The sequence below is a fragment of the Notolepis coatsorum genome (assembly GCF_963971535.1).
Source record: "Notolepis coatsorum genome assembly, chromosome: 17".
In the NCBI taxonomy this organism is placed as follows: Eukaryota; Metazoa; Chordata; class Actinopteri; order Aulopiformes; family Paralepididae; genus Notolepis; species Notolepis coatsorum.
Genome location: NC_140181.1, coordinates 105,708,331 through 105,722,136, shown reverse-complemented (window position 1 = coordinate 105,722,136; position 13,806 = coordinate 105,708,331). Strand labels below are relative to the sequence as shown.

Below are 13,806 nucleotides of genomic sequence, written 5' to 3'. Positions count from 1 at the left end.
TGTCTGTGCATATTATCGTCTCAAGGGGGGAATCGACCCTACACAGTACAACAGAATTTACATTGTGCTATTGATTTGGTTTGTTTTGATTTATCAGACGATTGTAACAATACACACGTCAAGGATAAAACACAATAAAGTCAGAGACTTGTTTCCATTGTGGTCCTAGGTCTCAAGGCACAAACATGACATACAGTATCACAAAGAACAGACACAGGTACAACGTGGAAATCATCTTAAGAACTAAACCATTTGCATTGCATAAATGAAATAAATATAGCTACCCGAGATAAAATACAATTATGCTATACTGCAACATTTTCAAAAAGCCAGAATTTTACCTTTTTCTTAAAAAGATAGCAATATTCCAGTGGCCTTGGGCAGTCAATGCTCCCTAAACTGGAAATCAGTACATCAGGACTTGAATTTGTTATATATTCATACTGGCCAATCGCGTCTCGCTCTGCGCGTGAAAAAATTGCACATGCACGTCACTTGCACGTGACCACGCCTACTCCCGTGCGTGCCTACAAGACACAGGAAGTGGTCACGTCTACGCCCTTCCTTGTTTTTTTCCATCTGTGGATTTGTTCATATGCACTTCAACCAGGTGGAACGTTATTATGAAGCAAAAGGAGAAATTAAGCGATGTTGGACTTTCGCCGGTGGTTCGCCAGCCCCCAGACCCTCTTTGGCGAGTCCAGACGGAACGTCGGCCCTTTTCTGGTCTGTCCGCGAACCGTGAACCGAGGGACTTCGCACGGCGAAAATGGGTGACCCTGATGTAGACAAGACAAAAGTTTTTTCTCTGGTCTGCATCCCCTTAGCAGTTGTGTGTATTGGGCCGTGGTAAGTGTGCCCATTCTGCAATCTGTTAATAAAGTTTTCATTAATTTATCCCTTACACGGGTGGACGGTCTGACGACGGGGCTCATGGGAGGACGCGATGAGTGGCGTTTACTCCCGATATTCTCTGGTGCCCGAGAAGTCGGGGGGGGGGGGGGGGTGTCAGACCCATACTGGACCTGTCCCATGGAAGGTTCAGAATGTTGACCGTCAAACACCTGTCAGAGTGGGAGACTGGTTCACCTCCATAGACCTGAAGGATGCGTATTTTCACATCCCGGTCTTCCCTCCTCACAGGAGATACCTACGCTTCCTGTTTCAGGGCATAGCATACGAGTACCGGAGGCTGCCGTTCTACTACTCTCTGGCTCCTCGCATCTTCACCAAGTGTGTGGAGACCGCGCTGGGGCCTCTGCATCGTCGGGGGATATGAATTCTATTATACCGGCCTAGACGACGTTCTGGTCCTCAGCCGGTCAGAGGAGATCGCCAGGTCTCATACCAGGCAGGTGGTGGAATTCCTCACCAGCCTGGGTTTTTCTGTGAACTGGAAGAAGAGTACTCCTCTTCCCAGTCAACAGGTGGAGTACTTGGGCTTACTTCTAAGCTCAAGGTCTATGTGGGCATTCCTCTCAGAGCGGCGGCGAGAGGATATTCTCGGCGCGCTCGGGAGGTTCCGTACTGGCAGGACGGTTACGGCGCTGTCCGTGATGCGCCTGCTCGGTATGATGGCATCTGCTCAAGCTGTGGTCCCTCTTGGCCTCCTCTTCATGAGGAGGATACAGAGGTGGGTTTTTCAGTATGAAAATAGACCCTGTGAGAGTCAAGTGGAAGCAGCTGAAGGTTCCCATGTCAGTACTGGGGGACCTCGCCCACTGGGGGGGGCCTGGCGCCCTCACCAGCACGGTCCCCATGGGCAGCAGGCTGTCACACGTCACTGTCTTCACCGACGCCTCCCTCACGGGATGGGGGGGGGGGTGTGTCGGACCGACGCAGTAGGGGGCAGCTGGCAAGGACCATGCTGCCCGGTCTGCACTACATATCAATGTGTTGGAATTGAAGGCAGTGCTTCTAGTCCTTAGACAGCTCGGCCATCATGTGATGGGCGAGCTTTGGTCTGATCAGGACGGACAGCATGACGTCGACGTCGGCGTCGTATATCTACAGACAGGGAGGAGTACGCTCCCCCCGTTACCACCGGGCGGCGGCCGATTCGGTCCGTGGCCGCCCGGGATTCTGTAAGCGTTCCCCCACATACACCTGATAGCTCAGCTGTTGGAGCGGGTACGTCAGGAGCGCAGGACTTTGATCCTGGTCGCGCCCCGACCGGGGCACAGCTGTGTGGTTCCCGGCCTTGATTCAGCTCTTGGTGGCCCCGCCGTGGCCTGTTCCATGGTCACCGCGGGCCCTCTCTCAGGCACGCGGAACACTGTTTCTGCGTCCTGTTCTGGGGCAGCCTCTAATGGCTTGGCTGCTGAAAGGGTGAATCTGGAGGGGATGCGTCTTAACTCTACTGTGGTTAACACCATCCAGAATGTGCACGCTCCATCCACTACCGCGGTTTACGCAGGGAAGTGGCGTATGGTTCGAGAGTGGTGTGAGGTTGGGGGCCTGGACCCGGTGTCATGCCCCCTGGACTCGGTTCTGTCCTTCCTCCAGTCTATCCTGGATAGACGGTCGGCCTCGACAGTGAAGGTATATGCCGCAGCTATATCTTCTTGTCATGTGGGCTTTGAGGGCAGAACACGGCCTCCGCTGCCCTGTTGGGGGGGGCCTCGTTGAGGACATCTGCGCTGCGGACTCCTGGTCCTCCCCGGGTCCTTTTGTTAGGTTTTACCTCATGGACATGACTGGGGGCTCTGTCTCCCAGGCAGTCCTGAGGTCCGGGACCTCTTCTGCATCCCACCATCAGGTGGGCTAGCAGGTGTGTGTGGGTGTAGACCGCAGAGTGCTGTGTCACACGTGGTCCCGCTTGCACTGTGCGTTCTAGGGTGACTGGTTCCCTTTTTTGCACATTGGTTGTAGTTGACTGCCTCCCCCCCTTCGTTAGGACGGGCGGGTGGACGGGACTCCCCTCCTCCCTGGCAGGGGCTTATGGGCCCTCAGGGGGTGCATTTCACGTGGCCACGCGTCCGCTCTGCCTCTTTTGATCTCATAATGGCAGAGCGAGACGCGATTGGCCAGTATGAATATATAACGAAGGTTATCCTATAACCCTAGTTATATGAATACTGGCTGAGCGTCTCGCTCTTCAGCGCCCTGAGGTCCCTTGGATGTTTTTCACGTATGGAATTCAGACTTGGAAGGGCGTAGACGTGACCACTTCCTGTGTCTTGTAGGCACACACTGGAGTAATTTTTTCACACGCACAATAGGTGCATGAGATGACATCTCATAATGGCAGAGCGAGACGCTCAGCCAGTATTCATATAACTAGGGTTATAGGATAACCTTCGTTATGTCGTCAAGTGACACTTTCTGGAGTTGGTCCAGTGACAGTGAATTAGTGGCCAATGTTTTGGGCTCATAGAACTATTCAAAGTTATGTTTATTGTAATTTTTCCATTGACATAGAAGCTAAAATAAATAAATACTGATCCTCATGATGACAGACATACAAACTGATTCAGTAAAAATCCAGTAAAAACGAATCATTCAATAAAAACAGCGAATTGATTAAATAGAAAACGAATCCATTTCAATAAAAACCTAGTCTAATTCAGTAAAAACAGATTTAATTCAATAAGACTAATATGATTCACTGATTAAAATGTTTAAAGAGATAGGTGCCAATGCCATAAAGTGCTACAGTGCAGTGTGCAGAGAATGCAAACATGTCCATTGTTTGAGTGATTACATCCAGTGAAATCACCATGGATACCGAGACAGTTTCCTAAGAGTTGTCCCATTATTTACCGTCTATGGAGCAGAAAAGTCATTAAGAAAAGTTGATTCTCTATGGTATTCACCTTGAAGAGACACTTGTTCATAATCACAAATCAAAACTGACGACTGGTGACAGAGAATATGAAGACTGAGGACACACAGAATATGACAATTGGGAGCAGAAAAATCATTAAGAAAAGTTGATTCTCTCTGGTATACCTTGAAGAGACACTTGTTCATATTCACAAATCAAAACTGAGCTGTACATCATTATATGAATAACATAATGTGATTTGTACTTTAGGCTGTATTCCCAACCCGTATCTAAATTGGATGGGAAGCAAATTTAAACGTTCAAAAGAGTACGTTTACTGGGAAAATTGCAGAGGCTGCAAAACTTCCCTTAAGCTGTTCTCCTCATTATTCTGGAGAGAAAGAATAGATTAGGGAATATTCAGAGGGCTGTCTATAGCCGCTGGCAATGTCAAAACGCAAAGCAGATGTATACCTACTATGCCATGGCATGCACGTGTGAATATCATCCATTATAAGCATTTTGCTGCTCCTAGGATGATGTCATTATTCGTGAATAGGAAATCTGTTGAATTTGGAGTAGACCCGTGGTTCGCTTAATGCCATTCTTTACCTCTGGGACTTGATAAAAATGTATGTTTTTTTTTTTCCGCATCTCTCAGCGTAGCTACTACCTCTATCTCCTATATCTTCCCATATACCTACATATACACCTGCATATAACCCATATAACTATATGATAGCATGTACAATAATGAAGTATATACCGTATTTACAGTATATATATTTATTCTTACCGTATATCTTTCCACCTGTCTGTACATACCTGCACATAAATCCTTTTAGATATTACTAGTTACGCTGCTGGCCAGTATGACTACGACTAGTCGACTATACTGTCTTTATACCTGTATCACTGTACATATTAATACTACAACTCTGTACATACATGATACATGTGATTAGCACTATTACTCAGTCGTACTAATTTATATATTTTATATCCGTTTTAATCACCTGTACATTGTATATTACTATCACACTTTACTGTTACATTTGCACTCTGGTTGGATGCCCAACTTCTTTTCATTGTACTGTACTTGTGCTGTATAATGACAATGAATGAATGAATTAATCTTTATTTTGAACATGAGTAAAGAAAATTAATAAATAAAAAAGACAAACAAACGAAAAAAATATACATATCACTGTTCGAAAAGTAGTAGGAAGAAGCCTAAGCTTATCATGCCCTACCCCTATCCGCCACTTCCAAGTGGGAACATTAATTAATACTTAAATTATATAATGGAGGATATCCACATTGCCAATAATTCTTCATTCTTAACATTGAAAACAACGTAAAATAAATAAATTAAATAAATAAATAATATCAGTATCCATAATGTAGTACAAAAGAAAAAGAAAACAACAATACATTTTAAATCGAATCTATGTCCCCTCCCCCCCCAGCGCTGTCCACCTACGAGGACTTTGGTTTCCGCATGGCCGTGGTGTCCTCGGTCGTCAGCAGTGCCATCATCCTCTTCATGTCCATGGCCTTCATCACCTGCTGTGTGCTGGACTGTCTGAAGGAAGAGGAGAAGAAGAAACAGGAGAGGTATGAGAGGAGTGAAGAGACAACTGAGGACACAGAGAATATGACTGATGAGGACACAGGGAATATGATGAGGACACAGGGAATATGATGAGGACACAGGGAATACGACTGATGAGGACACAGGGAATATGATGAGGACACAGGGAATATGATGAGGACACAGGGAATATGATGAGGACACAGAGAATATGATGAGGACACAGGGAATATGATGAGGACACAGGGAATATGATGAGGACACAGGGAATATGATGAGGACACAGGGAATACGACTGATGAGGACACAGGGAATATGATGAGGACACAGGGAATATGATGAGGACACAGAGAATATGATGAGGACACAGGGAATATGATGAGGACACAGGGAATATGATGAGGACACAGGGAATATGATGAGGACACAGATAATATAACAACTGGGGACACAGAGAATATGACTGATGAGGACACAGGGAATATGATGAGGACACAGAGAATATGATGAGGACACAGAGAATATGATGAGGACACAGGGAATATGATGAGGACACAGGGAATATGATGAGGACACAGGGAATATGATGAGGACACAGGGAATATGACTGATGAGGACACAGAGAATATGATGAGGACACAGAGAATATGACTGATGAGGACACAGAGAATATGATGAGGACACAGAGAATATGATGAGGACACAGAGAATATGATGAGGACACAGGGAATATGATGAGGACACAGGGAATATGATGAGGACACAGAGAATATAACAACTGGGGACACAGAGAATATGCAGAGTGCTGTTTTTTGGGTCACTTTATTCTCATACAGTATGTAATGATTCTGTATGGGGAATATTATGGGACACAGAGAATATGACTGATGAGGACACAGAGAATATGATGAGGACACAGAGAATATGATGAGGACACAGAGAATATGACTGATGAGGACACAGAGAATATGACTGATGAGGACACAGAGAATATGACTGATGAGGACACAGAGAATATGACTGATGAGGACACAGAGAATATGATGAGGACACAGAGAATATGATGAGGACACAGAGAATATGACTGATGAGGACACAGGATTTATGACTGATGAGGACACAGAGAATACGACTGATGAGGACACAGAGAATATGATGAGGACACAGAGAATATGATGAGGACACAGGGAATATGATGAGGACACAGGGAATATGATGAGGACACAGAGAATATGATGAGGACACAGAGAATATAACAACTGGGGACACAGAGAATATGCAGAGTGCTGTTTTTTGGGTCACTTTATTCTCATACAGTATGTAATGATTCTGTATGGGGAATATTATGGGATGCACCACCCTTTTCCCGCAGCCAATACCAATCCTGAGTCCTAAGCTTTATCTATTATTAACCAATATCGAGCATTGATCCATATTGTTCACTGAACTGTATAGACATGATGGACCATTCGTTTGGGGTCACTTTACAACAATGATTGAGATGTAATCGGTAGAACTATTTACATGAAATCTATGTTCACGACTAGAGAGATCTAACATGCCACAAATAGAAAAACAATGTTTTTATTTTATTTCTGACATGTTAAATGTGACATCATGGCACAACTGATGGTCACAAGCTCCTGGCAGGCACTTCGCACTCGGTACCCGTCTTTGGTGTTGCCAGGTTTCAACGCTGCTGCAATGGCTCACAAGTCTTCGTCTCATATTTTTGTATTGGGGAAATTCTCTGATACCGCTAACCAGGGGTGTAAAGTACTTGAGTAATTGTACTTCGTTACAATACTTAAAGGGGAACTATTTTACTATTTCTTTCACTATTTGGGCACTTTTACACAATTCCTGTGAGTTTATGGAACACCTCTGTAATTTTTTGGTATTTTTTGTTTTTTTGTATTTCTAATCAAGTCCTCAAAAACAGCATTTTTCTACCTCAAGATCTTAAGCCGTTTTGAGCCTGGGCGCCTCCAACCAGGGGTGCAGTGCTGGGCAAACGCGGTCAAACGACGTTTGGGCTTCGTCACTGAGGCCGAAGTGCGCGCATCCTATTATTATGCAAAGTCTAGGTGGTAAGTGCCGGCCGGCCACACAAAAATGACTCGTCACCGGCACTTATCACCTAGACTTTGCATAATAATAGGATACCGACAACCAAATACAAGCCCTGTAGGTGGGGGGTTGCTTGATCTCTCGACTGGAAGGATGAGACAAGGTGTATCGTCTGTTCTGTGCGCAACCGAGGGAACATGTATGCGCGTCCGCGGGCGTTTGGCCTTCGCCCATATTACGACTGCACCCCTGGCTCCAACCACGGTGGTAACTGTGTGGAGTGTGTGGAGACTCATGCAGCTGAGTCTCTCTGACATCACAAATCAGCACATTTTCAGATGACTCAGTTCAGTGAGGGTGAATATTGTGAGAGGAGAATTGGAAGAATGCGCCAATATGAGAATTAGAGACATAGATCATATTAATATAAGTCCACATAGCTAGGAAACAATGCTAAACACTGAAAAAGGCCATTTATAAGATAGTTCCCCTTTAAGTACTGTTTTGGGGGATTTGTACTTTACTCACGTATTATAGGTTTGTATACTTTTACTCAATTACAAAAAACATATTTTTTACTCCTTACATTTAAAATTCAGCCTACAAAGTACAAAGTACAAAGCTCGCAGGTCCAACTATTTGAATTCGTATATTTGTTTCTCTGACCGAACTAACGTTAACGTTATTAATCCTGCTGCCGCAGAACCCCTGGTCTATCCCTTGCAATAAAAAAAGTTTTTACTTTGACTTTTTAGTACTTAAGTACATTTAAAAGTAGAAACTTTTTTACTTTTACTCAAGTGTGTTTTTAGCCAGATACTGACTTTTACTTGAGTACGATTTTGAGACGGTACCCATACTTTCACTTAAGTATAATTTCTGGGTACTTTTTACACCCCTGCCACTAACTCCATTTTAGACTATAGTATCGGACCGATAGCCAATACCAGTATCAGTGCGACGCATTGATCTCTTCTCCTCCGACAGGGACACAGACCTGTGGCAAAGTCAGGGGTGCGTGGTGGAGCAGGAAGACGGGACGTCCCGCTACAGCCACAAGGGGAGGAACAACAACAACAACTCTGCCCAGGGGGAGGACCTCTCGCCGCGGGACGGCAGTCGCCGCGCCGCCCTGGAGGGTGAAGGGGAAGACGGAGCCTGCAGGTGGAGACTCACATTTTACTTGTCTCTCCACTGTGAACACCTTCCCATAGTGAGGTGTAGTCTGACATCACTTTAGTTTCCCGCGAGGTCCACCCGTATAGGGATTTATCATTGGCAAAATGGATTATCGGCTATTGTAACAATTCTGCCTCATGAACATTGGCAAGCTTTCCATTTGTTCACAAAATGAGTTCCCTTCTATCACTAACATTATTGTTTAAGCATTTCTGGTTGAAATAAAATTATACGTAATTATTTTACAAATTATTGCCAATTGTTTCATGCTGAGCTATAGATTGTGGATGAATACACACAGAAAGGTACACCATGCCAATGTTCATGCTTTATTTATTTTAAACGAGACGATTTAGAAATGTGTCCATTGGAAATACATTGCAATTTCAAGCGAGGTGGGCCGGCCGGATACAACAATGATGTAACCACTACACCTCCCTATAGTGGGGCAGCTTAGCTGAAGAATGGTGCACTTTGTGATAAAAACGTCAAACTTGGTACATATGTGTAGCTTAATATATTTAGAAGAAATCTGGATATTGGGCCACTGCAAATTCACCCCCCTACTGGCCATGGCAGGAATCAACGTTATTAGATTGCTTTTAAGGGGGCTGTGCCCCCCCTACATTTCATATCAGCCATTATGGAAAGACAGAGGAGAATGTTACTTTTCCAGCGATACCAATATTATCCAGGCAAACGCCTGCAAACACCAGCAACTAGGACAGAGAGACTTCGGCTCAGCTTCTTCCCCCAGGCCATCAGAGGCTTGAACACTGAACTCTCCACACACAAGCACACATGAGCACACACACAACACACACACTGTACACGCTCACACAGCCACTTTAACATGAGCACACACACACACTCATGCTGCACACGCTCACACTCATGGTCACTTTACAAAAGGAAAGGTCACTTTAAGAATAGTATAGTATAACTTGAGATTGTATAATATAGCATTGTATAGCAGTGTACATAAAGACCCAGTGCCTCATCCGTAGCTAACAGTGTATTGCACTACCACAGGACCTAGCATGTCCTACCATGCTCTGTAAAAACTCATGTACATATACCGATATGCCCTACTTTGATTACTTGTATTATTGCACAATGTCGTTCTATTGGATTCTTATTATATTATTATTATTGTATTATGCACAATCGTTGCGGGCAAGACCCCCCGCATTTCATTGTATACTTGTATGCCGTGACAAATAAAACTCTTGTCTTGACTTGACTTGATTATTATTCTAGTCCAAATAGAACCAGAGATATGCCATTTTACATATTGAATGTCAACTAGTCAATTTTGAGACATTCAATTGTGTAAAGTGGCATATCTCTGGTTTTATTTGGACTAGAACAATAACACTGGAAAGATAATATTCTCCCCTGGCTTCCCATAATGGCTGATATGAAATGTAGGGGGGGGACAGCCCCCTTAACACTTTGAGTGCCAGCGACGAGATTTCTCGTTAGTTCATGCCGACCGTTGAGTGCCAACGACAAGAGATCTCGTATTTTTTTTATTAGCGATTTCCATTCATATTTCATCAATCTAGCCTCACGTTACCACTGCAAACTCTCTCTGAGCTCCATTGGGAAAATACCGCCCCCTATCGTCTCTCCCTGTGGTACTGCACCCCTTTGGATTGGATTGAATGAAACGCATGAGAAAAAAAATCCTTCTTCCACATTTTACTTCTCAGGCATGTAACTCGAGCCGATCGGATTCATTGTGGACCATCAGAACAGCGTGGAATCGGTGTTTCAACCACCCAGCGTTGGATCAATAAACGCGATCGATATTTGGAATGGCGATCAGGAATTGGAATAATCTTTTTGGAGAACATCTGATCTGAGGTAAGGAATCTATTTTACCAGTCTTAGGATAATCAGAGCTTTTTTCACAGAGATATCAACGTGGGCCCTGTGTGTGTGTGTGTGTGTGTGTGTGTGTGTGTGTGTGTGTGTGTGTGTGTGTGTGTGTGTGTGTGTGTGTGTGTGTGTGTGTGTGTGTGTGCTGATCAGGAAATGGATACTCGATTTTTCAGCCCGCTTCTATAGCGTGCATAAGTACACATATACTATCGATAATCTAGCGTTTATTTGAAAATGATTCATAAATAGGCAGAGAAATGACAACGTTTTTTGTGTATTCCAGAATATTCCAGTAAAGGGAGATTATCACAGAATCTTTATATTTTCCTGAAACTTTAAAAAAACTAGTTTTTCAAAATGGTATAAAACGGAAATTAACCGATTAAAACACAATCCGTTTCGACAATGTTGACTGTAAACAAGTCATTGATAAGCGACGGCCATATTATACACATAGCATTATTCTGTTTGACAAAGCTTGATATTATGATTTATTTAGAGGAATGTAAAGAATACATGTTCAAAAATAAACTTCATTCATTTAATCTAATTCACTAAACTATGTAAACCAAAATACGTTAGTTGTCCTTACTAGACTATTTTGATTATTGCATTATACTTACATTGATTAGATTAGATTAGATTCAAATGTATTGTCATTATACACAGCACAAGTACAGTACAATGAAAAGAAGTTTGGCATCCAACCAGAGTGCAAATGTAACAGTAAAGTGCAATAGTGATGTATTGTGCAATAGTGATATATCCATATTATACCATAATTGGAGAGTATTTGTTGAGATTTGTCCTGCTGCCTCTATGCCATGTGTGTGATGTCCCCTATGTGTGTATTGTACTGTAGAACTTGTCAATAATGTATTTGCACCATTGTCATCAAAACAAGTCACTGGACATTAATTATTTTGTGTTTTGAGCTCAGACTCAACGGTGCACAGTTAACCCTTTCTCTACCACACTACAGAAGGTTAACCCTTTCACTACCACACTACAGAAGGTTAACCTTATATTCTGTAGTGTGGTAGTGAAAGGGTTAAGAAACAACAATGAATACAAGAATGGTAACAGTAGTAGTAGTAGGATCAAATTAAATATAAAATGAGGTAAGATAAAATAGTCAATTATTTGCAGAAAGTGTCTTGCATAAATTATAGTGTATGTGTGTTGCGATGAGTGGAACGTTTAGATGGCATGACGGTGGTAGAGGTGAGTAGAACCCAAATGCAGACTTAAACACGAGGAGAGGCAGTGGAGAGTGAGATAGAAGAGGCACGAGTCGAGGTTGTAAATAACAAGCTTTACTGAACGTGGCAAACGATTAACGTTACAGTGCTTGGCAGAAAACAAAAGCGAACTTAAAACTTGAAAACAAACCTCAGCAATGCTGGAAAACGTGGGCAAACAATACATGAACGGACTCACGTGGAAATACGGGAAGCTTCACGGGAGGTACACAAAGTAGACGGCACACAAGGGTAACAGGAGTAATGACCCAGCAATGGATGCTGGGCAGACAACACTTAAATACACAAACTAATTAGAGACATGAGGGTGATTGGTGATTAGACAAAGCTGTGGTAAAACAGAACTAACACAAGGCTGAAACACACTGGGGAATAAACTAGAATCAAATATACAAATACTGAGACCACACAAGACTAGATCACACTTACAAAACACAGGCAGGAGGAACACAAGACTAAAACAGGGGAAACAATGCAGACAACACAGACCACAAATGCACCAAACACAGATTGGTGAAAATAACATAAAACAGATGAATGGCCAGACCACAGAGCTGCAACACCTGAATCAGGCCACCGGATGGCAGTAGCGTATTGTTTATGAATGGAGGTGGTGAGAGTCCAATGGCCGGTCCAGCAGGACCGGGGGGAACATTACATATGTGCATGTTAAGGTGCAGTGTGTGTGTGTGTGTGTGTGTGTTCAAGAGTTTTTTAATAGGACTATCTCCTGTTATTGTCCTTGTTCAGGAGTCGTGTGGCTTGTGGGGAAAAGCTGTCATGGGTAGTCCGTGTTTGTAATTGTGATTCTTTTTTTTATCCACTTTTTCTCCTTATTTTCTATTTTTCTCCCATCCCAATTTCGTGTATCCAATTCTCCCCTCCCCTGTCTTGAACGTTGCTTGACTATGCCCCCCACTGGTCGGTTGTAGAGAGGATAGAAGCCTTGCATCACGTGTTACCTCCGGCCTGTCACATCTTTTCGCCTGCCAGCGCGGACTCTCATTGGCGAGGTGTAACGCATGGGAGGCTCACACTACCCTCGCCACTTCCTGTCTCTGCTGTGCAGGCGTCTCCCAACCGACCTGTAGGGGTCGCTGTCCACAACGTCCAATCCCCACCCATCGACTTCCACCAGCTGACTCTGCCAAATGAGCCAGTACGACGGCCGGCCCAAGCCGCAGGCAATGCTGAGACTGGGATTCGATACCGGAGTCTCTTGCATTGGTGACGAGCGCAATCTCCGCTACGCCACCCAGCCGCCCCCAGTAAAAACCTTTTCTCATCTTTTTTCTTTCCAGATGTCATCAGCATCACTGCTGTGGTCCGACTGTCCCTCCTCCAGCCTCCACCTCTGGCCCTGGTCCTCTGCCCGGCCGTGGGTACGACCAGCCTCCTCCAGCCTCCACCTCTGGCCCTGGTCCTCTGGCCGGCCGTGGGTACGACCAGCCTCCTCCAGCCTCCACCTCTGGCCCTGGTCCTCTGCCCGGCCGTGGGTACGACCAGCCTCCTCCAGCCTCCTCCACCTCTGGCCCTGGTCCTCTGCCCGGCCGTGGGTACGACCAGCCTCCTCCAGCCTCCACCTCTGGCCCTGGTCCTCTGCCCGGCCGTGGGTACGACCAGCCTCCTCCAGCCTCCACCTCTGGCCCTGGTCCTCTGCCCGGCCGTGGGTACGACCAGCCTCCTCCAGCCTCCACCTCTGGCCCTGGTCCTCTGCCCGGCCGTGGGTACGACCAGCCTCCTCCGGCCTCCACCTCTGGCCCTGGTCCTCTGCCCGGCCGTGGGTACGACCAGCCTCCTCCTCCAGCCTCCACCTCTGGCCCTGGTCCTCTGCCCGGCCGTGGGTACGACCAGCCTCCTCCTCCAGCCTCCACCTCTGGCCCTGGTCCTCTGCCCGGCCGTGGGTACGACCAGCCTCTGTCGTTCCAAACCTCAGATCTTTACCAGAACACTGGTCCACTTCACGATCCACGTTCACTCCAGGACCCGTCGTCTCCTGTCCCATCCCAGTACCCGCTGGGACCCTCTTGGAACCAGAACTGTCAACA

General features: G+C 45.2%; 1 protein-coding gene across 1 annotated transcript in view; it reads left to right on the top strand.

The window, feature by feature from the left end:
* The window catches only part of susd3 (sushi domain containing 3), a gene marked incomplete at both ends in the record, with an annotated part of 87,047 nt that extends 74,501 nt beyond the window's left edge, over positions 1–12,546 (top strand). The window contains 3 exons of the mRNA XM_084333614.1: positions 5,236–5,383; positions 8,418–8,569; positions 12,509–12,546. Of these exons, the coding sequence (XP_084189740.1) occupies positions 5,236–5,383; positions 8,418–8,569; positions 12,509–12,546 (338 nt within the window). The remainder of the gene's footprint in view (positions 1–5,235; positions 5,384–8,417; positions 8,570–12,508) is intronic.
* Positions 12,547–13,806: the final 1,260 nt, after the last annotated feature.